Source organism: Quercus robur, chromosome 10, assembly GCF_932294415.1.
Source record: "Quercus robur chromosome 10, dhQueRobu3.1, whole genome shotgun sequence".
NCBI classification, from domain to species: Eukaryota; Viridiplantae; Streptophyta; class Magnoliopsida; order Fagales; family Fagaceae; genus Quercus; species Quercus robur.
In genome coordinates, this window is record NC_065543.1 from 26259763 (window position 1) to 26280733 (window position 20971).

General features: G+C 32.8%; 1 protein-coding gene and 1 long non-coding RNA gene across 7 annotated transcripts; one reads left to right on the forward strand and one right to left on the reverse strand.

The window, feature by feature from the left end:
- Window positions 1-7325: 7325 nt before the first annotated feature.
- LOC126702119 (disease resistance protein RPV1-like) lies at window positions 7326-19813 on the forward strand. 6 transcript variants are annotated; one of them, XM_050400746.1, is made up of 9 exons: window positions 9105-9247; window positions 9697-10384; window positions 12906-14007; window positions 14120-14401; window positions 14529-15830; window positions 15933-16731; window positions 18338-18521; window positions 19252-19272; window positions 19419-19813. In XM_050400746.1, the coding sequence occupies exons 2-6, from the start codon at window positions 9870-9872 to the stop codon at window positions 16662-16664; spliced, it is 3933 nt and encodes a 1310-aa protein (XP_050256703.1). In that variant the 5' UTR covers window positions 9105-9247; window positions 9697-9869; the 3' UTR covers window positions 16665-16731; window positions 18338-18521; window positions 19252-19272; window positions 19419-19813. The 6 variants fall into 6 exon arrangements, with proteins under 6 accessions (XP_050256702.1, XP_050256703.1, XP_050256700.1 ...); XM_050400745.1 differs by lacking the exons at window positions 9105-9247; window positions 19252-19272 and adding an exon at window positions 7326-7537; XM_050400743.1 differs by lacking the exon at window positions 19252-19272.
- LOC126702121 (uncharacterized) lies at window positions 8149-9227 on the reverse strand. Its single transcript, XR_007647656.1, has 2 exons — window positions 9131-9227; window positions 8149-8339 (listed from the first exon to the last, which is right to left on the reverse strand). It is a non-coding gene; the product is annotated as an uncharacterized LOC126702121 (long non-coding RNA).
- Window positions 19814-20971: the final 1158 nt, after the last annotated feature.

Genomic DNA, 20971 nt, shown 5'->3' on the forward strand with positions numbered 1-20971 from the left:
ATTTTGTAGCTAAAATTTGCATATAAATCAATGCTATTAAAGTATTCATTAACTTTTCCCAAACTGAAAAGTAAAAATAAAAACTCAACGGTCTTGAAACTTGTTTAATATTTTATGGTATTTCTGTTTAAAGTTAAATCCCCTACCCCTTATTATAATGATTGAATTTATTAAGCAAAAATGAAAATACAAATAAATGTGTTATTCAACTTTTAAAAAACAATTCTTTTACTATCACGTATTTTTACATAATTTGATAGCATATATGATTGTGATTAGTAAACACTCACATTTTTTTTTTACCATTTATAATCACACTCTATATATTAGGATTGTGAGAAGAATAATTATAAATTTCAAAGCAACAATATATTTTTTTTTCTTTTTTTATTATTATAAAAGAGGATATAATATAATGTAAAAAACTCAAAATGTATTCAATTATCTTTGAATAAATCTCTCAATTAGATTAGTAATGTAAACCTTGTTAAGAAGAAAGTCACCTCTAACTCTCTAAGTTAAATATGTAAAAGTTTTTAGAAGAATTAACTAAAAATCACCGCATACCCTTAGTGCGATGGTCACTCTACAAGTATAATTGTTTGTAGGGTGTGGGAGGCAAGGGCCGGGGTTCAAGTCTCTAGGAGAGAGTTTCACATACACATATATACTTAGATTAGGTTAGAGAAGAAATTCTATCTTGTATAAAAAATAAAAAATAAAAAAAAATTAACTAAAAAGAACATATATATTCCATAAAATATATATATATATATATATATATATATATCTATAAGGTTGGTTAGGGTATGTGTTACGAAATGCAACGATTGTGAGAAAAACATGATAACTGAGTGTTGAACCTAGGATAATATGGATAAGTTGTGGAGATCCAACTCCTCTATCAGCTCCAGGACTAGTTGTCCTCCTGATATTGTAAATGAAGAAGATCACACTATTGATGATAATGAGTTGATCCCTGATTTTCGTAAATGGACTATTCCTAAAGTTGATACTAAAACTGTTTATAAAACTAGTTTTGTTGAAAGTGTTTTTCATTCTGCTTACAAAGCTAGAACTGTTGAACAAATCTTCTCTATTTCGAGAGTTCATGAAAAATGTTGTTTGTTCACTAAAAAGAATATTAATGACTTCCTTGCTGCTAAAAAATTCAGTTATTTGCATATTGGTATGGTTCAAGTTGCTATTAAACCGCTTCCCCGAAAGGGTATTAATGCTTCTGTTTTCATGTGTTTAAGAGACGCTAGATTTAAGATTTTTAAAGATAGCATTCTTGGTATGATTACTGCTTCTATGTATGATGGTCCTGTTTATTTTAACTGTTATCCTGATCTTACTCTTGCTTTGGATGATCCTAATATTGTTAAAGCTTTGACATTGAATATTGCTTCATTTGGTTATCACATGGAAGAGGGTAATAAGCCTTTTGCTTTGATCTATCGCATTTATTATAAACTATTGGGTACTCAAATGAATCCTTGTGCTATGATTCCTAGAGAATCTTCAGGTAAAACCATGTTAATTCAATGTTCAACTCCTGATGCTAAAATTCAAGTTCCAAAAATGATTCAATGGCAAGATGTTAAACTTCCTAATGATTGGTTGTTAGAACAAGAAACCCCTCCTGCTAAACCCATTTTTGATGAACTTGATCTCACCCATATTCAACAATATCTTGATGGTACTGTTAAAATAAGTTTTCAAAACAATCCACCTTTGAGGATCAACGAAGGAAGACATTCTTTTGCTGGATCTGAAAGTATTTCAAAAAGAGATCGTGAAATCAATGAATTTTTGAAAAGGAATTTGGAAACATCCTCTGATTTAAAGCTAAAATAGTTAGCTCTGTTTACTATTCTACTAAACCTGAAGCTTCCTCTCCATTTAGTAAAACTGCTAATGAAGATAAGGAAGACACTGTTTCTGTTACTCCATCTGACTTTGATTCTCCCCCTATTGAAAATCCTCCTGTTTACCAAAATCAATTAAGAGTTTTGACTGTTTTAACTGATGATTTTGAGATTGATTGGTATTCTCTGTACAATGAGTTTATGCTTGCAAAAAATATAACCAAAAGAAAATATTTCCAAAATAATTTTGCTCAGTCTGAAAAAGACCGTGTTAAAAGAAAATGGTTGGAAATGGATGAATCAATTGAAAAAACATATTTTGTTTTTTGATTTTCTTGAAAACCATTATGTTTCAGATGAGGTTTCAAAACAACATTTAAATGTGATAAAGAAATCAAATTTTGTTAAGATTGATAAAACCATTATTAGGTCTAGTCATCCTCCTCTTGACTCAATTTTGATAACTACTAAGAAAGATGAAGTGACAAAAGAGGAAGTGAAGGCCTCTCCTTTCAAAATTGTTGATGATCAAACTCCTATTGTTAGCCTTATTGAACAAAACAATTTTACTAATCAATCTTTGCATATTATTGGTCAACAGCTTGACCGTATTGAAGAAAAAATTGTTGAAAAATCTGTTTCTGTTTTTGAAAAATCTGTTCCTGTTAAAACTGAGAAACCTTTGATTGATTTACCCAGTCAAAGAGAAAAAGTTATGTTTAAAACTTCTCAGTCTAAGACTCTTGAAATTGTTGAAAAAATGCTTTCTGATTTAAAAGTTAAAACTGAAGGTACTTCTACAAGTACTCCAATTGCTCGAACTATTTCCAAAAAAGAAATTGTTTCTGAAGAAAATACAGATTTTGATACTATTTCTTATGTTTCTTCTGTTCCTGCAAAAAGAATCTTTGATGATGATTTCCCAGAAATTAAAAGATTTGTTGGGAACTCCAAACCCATGTCTTTTACTAAAAACTGGTATTCAAAACTTACTCCTCCTGATATGCAGTTTGAAGAGAGATCTTTTCAAACACAGTTTTCTGTTTCTGCTGATAAGCTTTATGAATGGAATATTGATGGTTTGTCTGAACAAGAAATCATCAATAAAATGAGTCATATGTCTATGGTTGGTATTGCTTATCAAATAAACCATGATCTTGATCAACCTAAAATTGTTAATTTGCTTGTTACTGGTTTTTCTGGTACTCTTCATGGATGGTGGGATTCGTATATCATTGAAGAATCCAGAGAGTCTATTAAACATGCTGTTAAAAAGAATGATGAAGGTTTGCCTATTTTTGATGAAATTATTGGTCGTGGTATTCCTGATGGTGTCAATACCTTGATCTATACTATTCTTAAACACTTTGTTGGTACTCCATCCAATATTTCATCTTGTGTTTTTGATTATTTGAATAATTTGAGTTGTCCAACTATGTCTGATTACAAATGGTATCAAGATGTTTTTACTTCCAGCGTGATGCTCCGGAAAGATTGCCATAAGCCTTATTGGAAAGAAAAGTTTATTGACGGTCTGCCTCCTATCTTTGCTCATAAGGTAAAACAAGAATTAATGGATAAAAATGATTCTATTGATTATGATAATTTAACCTATGGTGATATTTTCAGTACTATTAAAAAACTTGGTATCAATATGTGTAATGATGAAAAATTACTAAAACACCAATTAAAAAATAAAAGAAAAGCTAAATATGAAATGGGAAATTTCTGTGAACAATATGGTTTGCCTCCTATTGCTCCTTCTAGGGAAAAAGGTAAAAAACATGATAAAAGCCATAAAAAAATATAAAAAATACGGAAATAACTTTGTTAAACCTAATGATTTCTATGTTAAGAAGAAAAATGTTTCTAAAAAACATGTTAAACAGAGATCAAGTAAAGGTAAATGTTTTAACTGTGGTAAACCTGGACACTTTAGCAAAGACTGTAAGGAAAAACCTGGTAAGTTAAAAAACAAATTTAACATGCTAAATATTGATGATAAAGAACAAGAAAAATTATTCAGAATCCTTGAATCAAACAACTCGTCTGATTCTTTGAAAGATGATTTTTCTTCTTCATCTGATTCCTGCTATCAATCTGCTGATGATTCTTCTGATTCTCCTAATATTAAAATTGGTTGTAGAGATTCTTGTTGCAATGTTGTTAATACTGTTAATGCTCTCACCAAGACTGAAGAAGATGAAAAATTAATAATTCAACTAATAAATCAAATTCAAAATCCTGAATTGCAAAAAGAATATTTGGATAAATTTAAGAAAATTTTGATAAGAGATGAAATTGGTAAAAAACCAAAATCAACCATAAGTTTCGAAGAAACTTTGGAAAGATTTAATAAAAAGAAATCTAAAGAACTAACTGTTAATGATCTGCAACATGAAATTCATATTGTTAAACAAGAGATAAATGAATTAAAACATGAATTTAAAAGCATAAAAAGTGATAACAATAATCTCAAACAAGAATTGAGAATATTAAAAATTGATAAAGATCTTAATAAATTTGATAAGGAACAAGATAAACAAAATAAGCACAATGATGGAGATGAATCCAGTCAACAGGCTCTTCTTTCTGATAAAGGTACTCCTGATACTTTCACTGATCCTCAACTTGCTTTTGTTAATAAATTACTTCCTCCAAAATGGTTTACAAAAGTTAAAATTTTTATTTCTCCTGATTATCATTTCATTGTTATTGCTATGATTGATTCTGGTGCAGATATGAACTGTATCCAAGAAGGATTAATTCCTTCAAAATATTTCGAGAAATCTACTGAAAGATTGGTTTCTGCTAATGGTTCTCAAATGAAAATTAAGTATGAATTGAATAATGCTCATGTGTGCCATGATAATTTTTGTTTCAAGATTCCTTCTGTTCTTGTCAAAAATATAACTGATAAAGTGATTCTTGGTCTGCCATTTATTAATGCTTTGTATCCCTTTCTTGTTGAACATGATGGAATTACTACTGATCCATTTGGACAAAAAGTAAAATTCAAATTTGCTTCAAAGTTTGAAATTGATATTGATAATCTGTCGTATAAGAAAGATTCTCCCATGAATGAACTTGTTCAAGAACTAGTGATGAATTCTTACCAATATTTCACTGATGATTTTAAAGGTAATTTTCATAATACCAAAATGTTAAATACTATCCATTATCCTAACATTATCAATGATTCTTTGCAGGAATCAGACAATGATGCGTGGATAAATACCACTACTAAGTGGGATAATAATAATATTCACATTTATACCACTAGTAAGTGGATTATTATGGAAAAGAAAAACAAGGGAAAAACTCCAGCACAGGACTATTCTCAAAACAAAGGGTTCCCAGCGGGACGACCTTTTAAAATGCATAAAGGCGCATCTTCTGGGGTAAAACCCAGTGGATCAACATCCCTTCAAGGAGATGTCCTGACAGAGGTGACATACTCCAATGGTGATATATTAATTGCTTTACAGGAAGTTTTGTCAAAAAATCTACAATTCCACAATGGAACCTATTCAGAATTACCAGATTCTATTATATTCATTCTTGACAACCTTCAGTTTGCTTTTACCAAAAACCACCGTAATGTTTTCCAAAAAACCCTCAGAGCCCTTGAAATCCACCTCGTTAATCTTACTGCTCAAAATGAGGTTTATATGAGCCATTATGGTAACCTTATTCCAAAAAATGACCTTGCTTCACATATTGACTTTGTTCCAGAAAATGCTTCACATATTGACTTTGTTCCAGAAAATAACCTTGTTTCAAAAAATGAGGCTCTTGTGAGCTGTCTTAAAGCCTACACTAGTCAACTCTTTGGCAAAGAGGAAATCCATTCAATGGATAAAGAGACTATAATGGGCACTGATTATGCTAGATTGAGTCTTAAGACCCAATCCATGTTAAGAAGTGCTTTTGCTAACTTGCCTTCAAATTTACAATCTCGTATTCTGGATAGCAAGGCTATGTTTAGGTCTTTTGACCTATGGTCCAAGTATTTCAGGAAACTTGTTACTGCCCCTATTCCTAACCCTAATGAATTAGACGAAGGTGATAATGTCTTTATTCAGCTTGAATGGGAAGATCACTTTGGGAGTAGTCTCAAAGTATATGAAAAGAAACATCCATTTCCTGATCTCCTTATTGATTTTGATGATGGTTCATATTTCACTGATGAAGATTCAAATGATAGTGATGATGATGATCCTAATCCTAGTTGGCTTTCCCAAATGTTTGAATATGGCTTTATTAGGTTTGTAAAGTTAACAAGCCATAAACAGGCCAGTCAACTTCCACAGATCATTCAGAATGCTATTAAAGGGTTCGAAAGCTCTTCCACTAGATCTTTTGTTACTATTAGATGCTGGAGCATTCTGCCAAAATGGGAAAGAAATAACTAGATGAATGTTAAACCCTCAAAACATCTCATTCTCATTAATGGTTACACTCACCAAGGGCCATGGTTTGAGGGAAATTCTCAATTATCCTTTAAAGATCCTTTTGATCTTGCAAATTGTTGGAGAAATTATTTTAATAATCAAATTCATAAAGTTGCTCATAATCTATGGAAAAACTATCATTTCATAGGAAGCACAGATAGAATTGTTGTTTTTGGTCCCAAACCCTATGCTGATGCCCTTGTTCACCTACAAACAGAAGATCATCCTAATCTAAAAAGTCTTCTCATTCCAGGGAAAACTCCAAAGTTTGAACCAATTTTATATTGCAAATTCTGTAATAAGTATGCTATTTACCATGAGCAATGTGATTCTCCACAAGGTCCTTTTGATCCTTTTGATGGTTATCCATCCGATGCTCTCTCTATTGATTGATGAGGTCACTACTGTTACAAGACTAATACTCCTTAATTTGTTTGGCTTGCACAAAAGCCAAAATATTTCATTGTCCATGACGGATATGAAAATCTGGAACTGTTTCAAGATACTCCGGATTTTGCGGAAGATTTTGATTCCTGTATTTGTCTGGCCTGCACAATGGCCAATGCTTCAATATTTACTACTGTTGGAAGCTTGTTTCCCACCAATATGATGCTTTCAAAGGTTCCCAAAGACTAGTGTTCAAGTGACGACAATTGAAAGGCATGCTTATTAGTCCTTTTTATTGGTTTCTTTCCTATTGGTTTCTTTTGTCACTAAAGGACACCAATAATGAGGACTTGACCCTAAACTTATAAGTCTATTGCTGAGCTCTACGGTGGATTCATGCAATTTTGAAGATTCCCCACAATCCTAGGTCAAAAAGAGAAGAAAAATTCTATTTTACTATTCAGCCACTATTCACCTGTCACTATTCATTTGTCACTATTCACTGTCACTGTTCATCTATTACTGTTCATGACACTGTTCACTCCGAATTTTGCCTATTTAAGGGGGGTTGTCCCTTATGTTTAAAGAGTTTTTAAGTCAAGTTTTAGTTCAGAATTCTCTCCTTAGAATTCCTCCTCTTAGGAAGCCTTCTTAGAAAGAGAATTCCTTGCTTCTACTACTACTACTATCTTGTTCACCTTTGTTCACTACAAACCTTGTGATACTACAAACCTTGTAATCCTACAAACCTTGTAACTAGGACTAGTTCAAGCTTTGTAATTGTTAACCTGTAACTGTTGAGATCTTGTATTCACTACTACTACTGTAAGTGTTTATCCTACTTTCAATAATAAGTATTTTCAGTTCTATGTTCATTACTTTACTTGTTGCTACCGCCACCTTGGACGGATTACCGCCATACCGGACGGTTCTAAATTGCTTTCATTTACTTTGAACTATTGTTTTCATTTACTTTGAGTTATTTTCATATATACTTGGCTGGTTCTATCGCCTTATAATTGTTCTTCTTTTCAAGCTATTTATTGTTCTTACTTTCAAGCTATTTACTTTCAAGTTACTTACATTATTTTCATTACAATATTACTATGCTTCCATCTCTTCTCTTTAGCGGTGCGTCCCCTTCCCCCTTTATGAGATATATATATATATATATATATATACACTTAGCATCCTTTACGAAATTTCCTCGAATTTTCCAAGTGTATGACGTTTCCTCAAAGGTAATTTTCTTAGCACATCTTTGAAAATTGTCTTGTGTTTATACCTTACAGCTATATAATATTTTCTTGGCATCCCTTACGAAATTTCCTCGAAGTTTCCTGAAAGTTACAACTTACAAAAAAGCGAAAAGGAATTGCGAAAAATAAAATAAAAATCGTAGAAGACTAAGAGTCCGTTTGGTACATAAACATGTGTTTTCAGTTTTTAAATAACATTATATGTATTTTCATATACTTTTTCATCCACACATATTTTCAAAAAAACTAAAAACTGTTGTTTAAATACATGGATGAAACAAGCACTTTAAATTACTCGTTCTCTCTTTTTGAGACTTTACAAAGGAACTACTCGCATATGATAATATTGCTCTAACCAAAAGCCACAGCTGATATCACACAAAGCTTTGTAAGTTTCCAATTAACTAAAAAGAACATATATATATATATATATATATATTCCATATATAAATAAATAAACGTATGTACTTGCATCCCTTTACGAAATTTCCTCGAACTTTCCAAGTTACTAAAGCCAAAGTAACACCCAAAAACAAAAGGAAAAAAACAAAAAGAAATTATAATAATAATAATAATTTCCCTGAAGTTAGGCGTTTGACCACCTTTTCATGACGTGGGAAAGCATAAAATCAGGAAAGAAGAAAACTTAAATTATTCATTCTCTCTTTTCAAGTCTTGGGAACTACTCGCATATGATAATATAGCTCTAACCAAACCCATAGCTGATATCCAGGGACGGCTCAATAGGTGATGCAATCACCTAAGGTCAAATAAAAGAAAGTCTCCATTTGTAAAAAAAAAAATTTATATATATAATATATTAATTTATATATTTTAGTTAAAAAAAAATTTAAACATTTTTATTAGTCAATAAAATGCATTAAAAAGGTCCCATTATATCTTAAAATGCAAAAAATTAAAAAGGAAAAAAAAAAGTTAAACTTCAGCTAACAAAATTAAATTCTAGAGCCAAATTTATTAACTCATTCTTAAAATATGCTAAAATCAAAATTAATAGCAGACAAATTCATTAATAATACAACGTAATTGTCTTAAAATATGTTAAAATAGAGTTTATAAATTTAAAAAACAAAAGAAAAACCTCTCATCTCTCATCTCTCATCTCTCTGCCTCTCTATCTATATTCTTACGGTCTTACCTTTCTTTTCTTCATCTTCATCTTGATTCTCGATCTTTTTCCATCCACTCAATCAGTCAGTCTACCTTGAAATTTTTCTTTGTTGATTCCAGCGTACCAGTCGGCGGTCACAAAGAGGTATTCTTCTTCTTCAGTTCTTCCCTCTTTCTCAGTTTCTCTGTCTTACCGAAAATAAAGACTCAGGTCTATTTCTTTAACTTAAATTATATATATTTTGGTTTGCTTCACACTTTCACTGCAATGCACAGTTGTTTGATGGGATGGGAGGGACACGTTTTTTTGCTATGGCTTTTCTAATTTACCCCTCTTTAGACCTTTTTCTGCCATATATTTGATACTGATAGGACACCTTTTTTCTTTAAATCTTAGCCATAGGAATATATGATGTAGTGGAGAACAGGCTGGATGGTTCTCACTTTTTTTTTTTTTTTTTTAATCTTACACTTTATCTATTATTATAAATTATTATAACAATTAATAATTTGATGTGTATTATATCAACTCATTTGTATTATAGTGATACTAATTTATTAAATCATGTATTAAATTAATTTTTATTTGTGCAGGTTTAAACTTTAAAGTGGTCACGACTTTAGAAAAATTGCAAGAAAAATAGATTTTAAATAAAAAATTTTAATACATATATATTATTTTATTAATATTTAATTATAAAAAGGCCCATTTAAAATTTTGCCTAAGGCCCCAAAATTGTTGACCCGGCCTGCTAATATCACACACAATGAAGCTTTGTAAGTTACCAATGGCTTCCTTAACCTGTGAAATAGCTTCTTCTTCTTCATTGCCCAAATGGGAGTATGATGTTTTCCTCAGTTTCAGAGGTGAGGACACTCGTAATAACTTCATAGACCATCTATATGCAGCCTTGGATCAAAAAGGAATTAGAACCTTTAGAGATGATGAAAGGCTTGAGAGAGGAAAACTCATTTCCACAGAGCTCTTGAATGCTATAGAAAAGTCAAGGTTCGCAATCATTGTTCTATCAAGAAACTATGCATCTTCGTCTTGGTGCTTGGATGAACTCGTAAAGATGGTTGAGTGCAAGGAAGAGACTAGGCTAACAGTTTTGCCTGTTTTTTATGGTGTGGATCCCTCTGATGTACGAAAACAAACAGGCAGTTTTGCAGAGGCCTTTGCTAAACATGAAGATCTTATCAAGAACGAAGAGAAGTTGCAATCGTGGAGAGCTGCTTTGACTCAAGTTGCCAATCTCTCTGGATGGGATGCACGGAATAAGTAAGAATTTCTTTCAGAAACTTTTGGAAAATAAATATTATTCGTAGTTACTTTGATCTCTTGGCCATATGACTTTTTCTTTTTCTTTTTTTCCCTTTCTTTAATTGTTTACTTAAATGGAGAATTAGAGTACACGTTCAATTTTTACTGTATATTATGAACTTAAGAAATTGTAAGCTAAAATGGGCAACGACTTGTTAAGTATGTAATTTGACATTTCCACTCAATCAGATAGAAAAGAATTCTACTGCGAATGTTGTGTCCATTACTCAAAAAACAGCTACTTACACTTTGTTAGTGGATAAATTTTGTTAGTTGCTAGTGGACTTTGAGGGTCTATTTGGATAGAACTTATTTTGCTGAAACTGAAAATTGAAAACTGAAAACACTGTAGCAAAATAATTTTTAAATGTGTGAATAGTACCGTAGGACCCATTTTTAATGAAAAAATTGATAAAAAATAAAATTTGTGGGTCCATGAACCGTGCACAGATGCACTGTTCATGAACAGTAGCCGCTTGTGAGGGGGAAAACGCGTGAAAAAAAAAAAAAAAAAAAAAAAAAACGCAGAAACAGAGCAAACGCAGCAAACACACTATCCAAACATTACCTAAGTCGATCACGGTCCATATTTGGTCACTGATATTTTTTGGCAGAGTTTGCAAACAATCAATTACTCAACAAAGAAAAAAAAATTACTCTACAAAGAGAATTTGATGAGTTTCCATAGCATTTATCAAGTTGGAATTATCAACTGGACCTCATAGGTTACCTTATTGTATTAATAGGCCCAAGTCTAAACTCTAAACAACCGTAATTTCATTTTTGGAATGAACAGAGTTATCTTTTAATACAACCAACAAACTGAACAAATAACAGATCAAAACAAACAAATTAAGCTGTAGAATCTTAAGCAGTAGCAAGTAACTATAACTAGCATAATTCCTAGGAATCTCATTTTCCTCTATGTGCGACTCCCCTTAACAATTTTTGCTAAAGGCAAATCTGGATTTTATATCATCCTTTATGACTTTGAAATTGGCTTCTTCAATTTTATTGTTTGTGTGTGTGTGTGTATATATATATATATATATATAAAAGATATTAGCAGCCTAGACTTCTACTAGAAGAGTAGGACCAAAGGTCCAAAGCTGCTTTCTTGCATGGCTTGCATAGCCCACTGAACTCTGCTTCCAAGTTCCCACAGACCAATTTGTCTGCACAATGAGCAACTATTCAAAATTTCTTTTCCAAATACGTCCTGTGAAATTGTAGGCATAAAAATGTTCTCTACTTAGATGGAAAACATTGCAGAAAATGCAGACTTTCCATTCTTTCCTCACTAAACTTGCGTAAACAGAGTAGTTGATCTTTTTCTTTTTTTCTATATTTCATCATTAACTAAGCTATAAATGAATGCTTATGCATTTGAAAAACCAAATATTTATCTACCAATCTAGAATAGGATGAGAATATCTGATTTTGCTAGTATTGAAAGAGTCCAACTGACCAAATATATAGATTGATATATTTGAACCTCTGAACATTTCTTCTAATCCCAACTAGATTCTCTGATTTGCTATAAGGCAAACTAAGGCATCAATCTCTAAGATATGGATACTTTTGCTTCTGTGATACTGGCAGCATCATACTGCACTGCCATAAGTTTGCAGAAATAATGGCCAATCCTGAGACCAGAGCTCATGCCATATAACATGCTCTCAATGCCTCACCATTCTCTATATGACTCCTGTAATTTCTGAGTGAAAAGGCTCCTACCTCTGAGCACCATATTTTTGAAGGGAAGAACTAGTGAAGCGACTAGTCATTCTGTGGCTCTGCCACAACATTAATTTATACTGCGTTCTCCTAGGATGACACAGGCATCTTTTCTTTATTTTTCTATTACATTCTAAATAAATTTTTGGCATCATCGTCATCATCTTAGAAATTATATGAATTAGATATATAATGAAGCTACAATATAATATGATATATATGTTGTAATGAAGAAATCTAGAAATAGACACAACAAATAAAGAATTATGTAAAAATTGAAATTTTGCTATTAGAAGTTTTATTAAAGGCTGTTAATTCCAGATTTAAAAGGAGAGAGGTACTTTTCAACATTCCTGACAAGACCACTATATGTATACTTTTATTTTAATTGTAAGGTACCATTACACAGCTGAATTCCAATTACTAGTGATCATTTCCTTTCCTCCACAACACCACCCCCCCCCCCCCCCCCCCCCCGCGCGCGCGCCAATGGTTTACTATATAAAACATACTAATATATGTTTTCAACAAAAATGTTAAGATGTGCAGGACATCAGGGCAAACGGTAGGCCAGGGGTCCTACTCTGTTGTAGAAAACTTATTTGGTAATTTTGTTATATCTTTTTTCATATTAGAACATAGAATTCCCTATTCTGTGGTGAATGAATCTAAAAATTGTACACTTGTTGAGCCTATTGTTTCTTTGTGACGCAAGAAAATTATTGTTCTGTTGTTTTGGCAGGCAAGAGTCAACAATTATCAAAGAGATCGTCAGAGAAATACTTGGTGACTTGAATTCTTCCTACTCATATGTACAGAAGGATCTAGTTGGAATAAAATCTCGTGTTGAGGAAATGGAGGATTTATGTTCAAGTATGGGGTTGAATGATGTTTGCTTCATAGGGATTTGGGGAATGGGTGGAGTTGGTAAAACAACTCTAGCACGAGTCCTTTATGACAAAATTCATTCTCATTTTGATGGCAGCAGCTTTCTTGCAAATGTTAGAGAAAAAAGTGGAAACGGGGGATTAGTTACTTTACAAAAACAACTTCTTTCTGATGTCTTGTTTGAAAGCAATATTGATATTTTGGATGCTCAACAGGGAATCAATGTGATAATGAGTAAATTATGTTGTAAAAGGGTTCTTGTAATTCTTGATGATGTGGATCAACTTATACAGTTAGAAGCATTAGTAGGCAGGCGGAGTTGGTTTGGTCAAGGGAGTGTGATCATTATGACTACTAGAGATCAACATCTATTACTCAGACATGAAGTTACTGAAGAGGAAATATACAAGGCTACATTATTAAATGATGATGAAGCTCTAAAACTTTTTAGTCTAAAAGCTTTCAAGCAAGACTATCCTTCAAAAGGTTATGAGTTGCCATCTCAAAAGGTTATATATTATGCTCGAGGCCTTCCTTTAGCTCTCGAAATTTTAGGTTCCTTCCTGTTTCATAGAAATCTAGATGCATGGGAAAGTCTCTTAGGTAGACTACGAGAATGTCCTGAAAGTAAAATTTTAGATGTGCTCCAAATAAGTTTTGATGGTCTAAGGAGAACAGAGAAAAACATATTTTTAGATATTGCTTGTTTCTTCAAAGGAATGACTAAAGATCATGTAGCAAACATGCTACGAACTCCCCATTATAAGCCAAACATTGATATAGATGTTCTTGTGGAAAAATCTCTTATAACCATCTCTGATGGAAAGTTGTGGATGCATGATTTACTACAAGAATTGGGTAAGGAAATTGTTCGTTGTGAATCTCCTAATGAGCCTGGTGGACGTAGTAGGTTGTGGTTGAAGGAGGATATCCTTCATTTACTAATAGATAGTGCAGTAAGTTGATTATGAAGTGTTTTAATCTCTCTCTCTCTCTCTCTCTCTCTCTCTCTCTCTCTCTCTTTTTTAATAACTTTTAATATGCTTACTTTTTGTTGTTGGGTACTAGGGAACAGAAAAGGTTGAAGGCATCTTCCTTAACTCATCTCCAAATAAAGAGGATAATGTTAAAGTCAATTTTGAAGCCTTCTCAAAGATGAGAAACCTAAGATTGCTTAAAATTGATAATGTGCACCTTCCTCAAGGCCTCGGTTTTCTTTCAAGTGAGTTACGTCTTATGAATTGGCTTGGATATCCTTTAAAATCCATGCCAAGAAAGTTCAATCCTGACAAACTTGTTGAACTAATTATGCCTCATAGCCATATCAAACAACTATGGGAGGGAAACTGGGTAAGATCTTTACTTATGTGAAACAAGTTTTTTTTTTTTTTTTTTTTTTTTTTTTTTTTTTTTGTGGTAAAAATCATGTTCATAATCATTTAATTTTCTCTATTTGGTTGTTTTTCAATGCTAACAGAGTTTAGAGTGGCTAAGAATCATTGACCTCAGTGATTCTAGGGAGTTGATCATGACCCTGGATTTTGCTAGAGTCCCAAATCTTGAGAAGCTGATTCTCAAAGGTTGCACAAAATTATCTAAGATTCATGCATCCCTTGGAGATCTCAAACATCTTATTTTATTGGATTTGAATGGCTGCAAATGTCTTAAAAGCCTTCCGTGCAAGATTAACTTGGAATCTCTTGAAATTTTTATTCTTTCAAGTTGTTCAAAGCTGAAGAAGTTTCCAGAAATTGTGGGAAATATGTCACATTTGCTAGAACTTTATTTGGATGGGACTACTATAGAAGATCTACCATTATCAATGGAGCAATTAACTAGGCTTATCAAATTGGATCTAACAAATTGCAAAAAGCTTTCAAGTCTTCCGAGAGTTATTTTTAATTTGGCATCTCTAAATACTCTCACTCTATCTGGTTGCTCAAAACTTCACAAAATGCAAGAGAATTGGGGGAATCTTAAAGGCCTAAAGGAACTAGACATGAGTGGTACTGGTATAAGAGATCTACCATTATCAATGGAGCAGTTAACTGGGCTTATCAAATTGGATCTAACAAACTGCAAAAATCTTTCAAGTCTTCCTGGAGCCATTTGTAGTTTGACATCACTAAAAACTCTCACTCTATCCGGTTGCTTAAAACTTGACAATATGCCAATGAATTTGGGGAATCTAGAAGGCCTAGAGGAACTAGATGTAAGTGGAACTGCTATAAGAGAGCCACCTTCCTCCATCTTTTGCTTAAAAAATCTCAAAATACTGTCTTTCCAAGGATGTAATGGGCTGTCATCTAAATCATGGTCATGGAAGAAGCTACTTAATTTTCTGTTAATGACAAAAACTCCAGATCTCATGGGCTTGGTATTGCCTTCTGTATCAGGTTTGTGTTCATTAACTAGATTGAATATGAGGAACTGCAATCTTCAAGCAATCCCTAGTGATATTGTCTGTTTGTCCTCATTACAACAATTAGATCTAAGTGGAAATAATTTTGTTTTCATTCCTGAAAGCATTAATCAACTATCTAAGTTGAGAGTATTTTGCGTGGAGAATTGCAAGAGTCTTCAATTGTTGCCGGCACTTGGATCAAGTGCTGACACGGTAAGTGTTCATGCAAATGGATGTACCTCACTGGAATCTTTACTACCATTTAAAATAAAAGATAATTCACAAAATTATTTCCATCTTCTCAATTGTTTCCAATTGGCTGACAATCAAGGCCGCTGTGACTTGTTCACTACAATGCTAAGAGAATATTATCAGGTCTCTCTCTCTCTCTCTCTCTCTCTCTCTCTCTCTCTCTGTCTCTGTCTCTCTCTCTCTCTCAGCTTTCTTTAAAGATCATGGTTGGTTTTTATGTTTCAGGAATCAACTATAACAGAAAGATTTGATGTTGTTATTCCTGGAAGTGAAGTTCCGAACTGGTTTAGGCATCAAAGTGTGGGGGCTTCAATAAATTTGGAACTGCCTTCATATTTATTTAAACAATTTAGAGGAATTGCTCTCTGCGCTGTTTTTCGACCCCCCCAGCATCGTCCACCTAACCATCGTAGTTATAAGCTTGTCCTTACGTGTTCCTTTAAAGCCAATGGAAATTACTTCACTGATCGTCCATTCATAACATTTTCGAAAGAGTTTGAAACAGTTGAATCGGATCATCGTTGGTTCATGTATTTGCTTCCTAATTCTTTCCAAAAAGAATTCCTTCAAATTGCTGATGGATCCAGTTGTCAACTTGAGATTGAATTCAAACCTACTTATTTCGCATTCCCCTTCCAAAAAGAATTTCATCAAATTGCTGATGGATCCAGCTGTCGAATTGCTGAGATTGAATTCAAAAACAGCATAGAGATAAAGAAATGTGGGGCCCATATGGTATACGAGGAAGAAATGGAAGATCTGAAACAAAGCAGGGGTCAGAGTGAGCGCAGCAGCAGCATCATTCCTTATAATGAGGGTATAGACGTTGATCATTTTGAAGAGGATATCAAAATTAAGCGTAGTCGTGATGATGAGAATGGAGCTAGTGGAGAAGGTAGCTCTACTCACATACCACACCCTGAGACTAAGAGAGTACGACCCTCTGATGGTGAGTGAGGACTCTTAGTGACAGAAATCAAATGGTGGCTTTCAAGAATCTAGACCCTCTTTATTTGAAATCTTTGTAAGTCAACTCTCCCTCTTACAGATTTCTTTTTTTTCTTTTTCTTTTTCTTTTTTATGGTATCATATATGTTTCTTTTTAATAAAACTACTTCACAAATGCCATTTTCAGGAATTTATTGTGGTACTCATTATTGAATAGTACGGACATTAAGAACTTAATTGGACTTCATGACTTTTTCTTATTACTATTGCTTAAAAAAGAAAAAATCTAATCCAATAATTTAATTTTATTACTATTGCTTATTGTGTTTACCTTTATGATTATGATGTGGAGTAAGTGTTTATGTCATTCTTGTATAGTATTTATACAAGAATGAGTAGTAATTAACTAATTATTTAAATTATTTTGTAGTCATATCTGATATAGTTTACTGATATAATATATATATATATATATATAATATTATTTTACGTTTAAAATCCTTTGCAACCATAATAGTTGCAATGCTTTTATTGTACATTTAAAATCCTATTCAAACTATTTTCTCACGGTTTTTGGGTAACATGTTGCAATGACTTTTAACATATTAAACTGGACTTTAGTCTTGATGGATGTGTTGATGATACAAAATCACTTTTACCATTTTTGAATTTTTTTTTTTTTTTTTTTTTTTTTTTTTTGGGGTGCAACTAAACGCTGTTATATTAAAACAACTAAAAGGAAATAAGGCAAATCCTCTTAAAGAATCTGCCCATACAATCAAAATACAACAAAAACTTAATATCCGAAGGGGGAACATCAAAAAGCATAAAATCTAGCTGCTGCAAGACGATTTGCACACTGGTTAGCTTCCCTAAAGCAATGCTTAATCTTTACTCTTGGAATCATTGTCCCAGTAAGTTCCTACAATCCGAAATGAGAGCATAATGAGAAATGTTCACAAGAGAAGGATCAGACACCCACTCCACCACAACTTTTGCATCCAATTCTACTTCTATATTCTTGGCTATAATCTAATTTAGAAGTATGTTTATTTTAACGGACTTAATAGAGACAATATCTTATAAGATAGAAGATAAACCTTAATAGGCTAATCTTCTCAAAATAGTGTATATACCAAAGTTATGGTTACAATGATAGTGATTCTGTCATTATCCATAACTTTTTGTTAAAATCAAGCTCCACTTATTGTTTGCCTACCAATGTGAATGTTTAGTTCCCTATAAAAATTTGTCTAGTTGTTTGTGAGAAGTAGTGACAGTTCTTAATGACCAACTTTCAATTAAACCTGGTGACTTGACCAATATTATTGGTGAAATATAGGTACTAAGATATGTGAAAAGTATCCGTGCTTTATAACTAAATTAATGATTAAGGTTCCTAAGTTATGGCTAGTTGAGATTCCGATTTGGTCAATAAACCAGTATTCTTGCATATTTAAGACAATTGAAAACCTCCAATACTTCTAGTCTATGTCAGATCCATATTTATCATGATAGTAAGACTTAAGGATAGGGGTTTCATTATTTTATCAAAGAATTTTTTCTAGGCTTTGCCAAAGCTTAGTACTTGAATACTTATAATAAATGTTCCAGTTTCATGTTTTTAATACTTTCTAATTCCATGATGTTTCTTTATATGACAATGATATTGTCATTATCAGCAGTCTACCAGACTGTCTCCTCTACCACATTATCACAAGCATTTTGTTAAGAAGGTGGGGGCCTCTATAGACTCTCATCCCATCTGAGTCCTCCAAAGTCCTGCTGTTGTCATTGTCAACTTGAATCAGGGCTCTGCTGTCAACACCATAAATTTCCATCCATTGCAACAAGCCTTGCTTCTTGGTAAGCTCTTGCTGCTTCTGCTGTTGGTACTATACATCTTCAAATTTCTGTACTATGAGGTAGTCAAGGGGTAGTTGTTTTAGCTAAAATTCTGTTCTATTATATGTTTTATGCTCTATCAAATTCAGCTGGAATGAATATTGGTGATATCACAATTGGGAAGTAGGTAGGAGGGAGAGGCTCGTTTCTTAAAACTTCAATGTTTGGGACATTTGAGCTTGTTCAATGGCTTGGGAAGTTTGACAAATATCTACATAGACTAACGTAACTAGTATATAATTTTTTAAGTTGGAGAATATGCGCTAGGAAAATTTATGAGGCTAATAATCTCTATTTCACTAGATGATAGGCGTTGTTGGCCAATAATTATGATTATATGTAAACCATGTGATGTAAAGTCCTGATGGTGCCGTTTTTGGTATGTTACTTTGAGGGGATTTATTTATTGGTTTTTATTATTAAATTTCCATTTGTCCCAAAAGTTTAAAGTATTAGGAAAGTGTGAATTCAATCATTTGACCATTGTTCTAACACTCTCCCTCGTGTGGGTTAACCATTGTTCTAAAATTTAAAACTTTCCATATCAGGCATTGTATATTTGAAAGACATAGTGCAGATATATTCCTATGATAGTGGTGATGATTTGTAGTACCATCTATGATGCTAATTGGTTTGTTTAGCCCCTTTTGTTAATAATTGTATATTTGCCATGGAATTTTTTTTTTCTCAGATTGATGCTCATCTCGGTAAGGTTAATGATCTTGCCCTTTCAAATCAAAACTGAAAACTATGCATCATAACTTGTGGAGAGGACAAGACTGTTATGGTTTACTTGGCATATTCTTTCGGTATAAAAATAATGTTGGACTGCATTTGTGAAAGTTCATTTCTGTGCAGGTGTGGAATGCTGTCGCTGGTAATAAGTTGTATACTTTTGAAGGGCATAAAGAACCAGCTTACTCCATGTGCCCTCGTAATAAGGAAAACCTTCATTTATGCAGTTGTTTTATTTGCAATTTTACTAGTTGACAGTTAGTTTTTTTTTTTTTTTTTTTTTTAACTTTTCATGAGAGACATCCAGGGCATGTTTCTCATGCCTCAGCCAAAGTTTTAGTCTCAGGCTATTATTCATAATTAAGCAACTTCACCTAAATATTCTGGTGCACTTATTTTATACCAAGGCTATGCTTGCAGAGGGGGGGCAGGGGGCTCATGCATTAATTAGTACATTAATAGGAGGCGATAGATTTCTTCATTGCTTTTGTTTTGTCAAAAAAGCTTTCTTCTTTCCATCTGATTTATTTTCCTTGCTTTCATTAATAACCCGTATGTTTAATATATATTGCAATTTTCATGGTACTAAAAATGGGAAATTTGAAGCTTAATTGTCACATCCTAAGGATAGGGTTGCCACTTGGTCCCCCCTCTCCCTCCCCCCTCTCCTGTTGAGTGGATTTGGTTTATTATTATTGAGAGTAACAGTGGCAGTCATGGACGGAGCCATGGTTGGACTTGCCCCCCAAATTTTTTTTTAAAAAAAAATATTATTATATATATGGGTTTTAATTTTAGCAATTTTGTTTTAGAAAATTACACTTTTGCTCCCTTAAAAATATCATTGATTCTTTTAAGAGTATTGTTATAGTCACAAATTTTTCTATAACATTTTTACAAACGGTTTTTACACTTATTGGTTCGCATTTAGGCTCACTACTTACATTATCATCAATTTGTAAAAAAGTTTATAGTTCAAACATTTTCCACATTTTAAAGATCATTAAAAAATATTTATAAGTCTAAAATCTAAAAAAGAAATATGCAAGCCCAAAAAAATTAGTACAACAGCAAAAATTATCAATAGTAAAACTAAAAAAAATTAAGCCTAGTCAAGCAATTTTACTTAAAACAAACAATCTGACCCTTTAAAAAATTTTAAACAACTAGCAGTTAAGCAACTAAGTAGCAACAAAGTCGAAGGCCAAAGTCACTGTACACAACCGACAGCAAAGCCGCCCCCCAAACTCTAAGTTCTGGCTCTGTCCTTGGTGGTAGTGAAGCAGGATTCATGGTCTGAGCTGTCAAATGGGAAATGCAAATTTTTACTACTAATCCAACTTTTCTTTTCCTTCAAATTTTCACAATGATTGGGTGATTGCTCATTTTTCTTTTATTGTGTGAATCAAAGGCTATTCATATGTGAGCCTAGTAAAGGACAACCATACCTTGTGGAATTGGATGAATGTTAGACAGCTATCAAGCTTGTATATCATGGTTTTTGGAAGCAGTCTGTGGTGGTTGTGCCATTTGATATAATGAAGAACCGGTTCCTGGCTACTGGATATGCGTTCAAATTAAAATTTTGGGACATGGACAATGGTTACCTCTTGACAATTACTGCCGCAAAGGGTAGATAACCGGTAATGGCCATGGAAGCCCTTTTCTTGATAGTA

Excerpts from the sequence above, each read along its gene's own strand:
- LOC126702119 (XM_050400745.1), top strand. The coding sequence starts at position 9,870 with ATGAAGCTTTGTAAGTTACCAATGGCTTCCTTAACCTGTGAAATAGCT. Across the intron at positions 14,008-14,119 it reads ATTTACTAATAGATAGTGCA|GGAACAGAAAAGGTTGAAGG; the intron begins GTAAGTTGATTA and ends GTTGGGTACTAG. Across the intron at positions 14,402-14,528 it reads AACTATGGGAGGGAAACTGG|AGTTTAGAGTGGCTAAGAAT; the intron begins GTAAGATCTTTA and ends CAATGCTAACAG.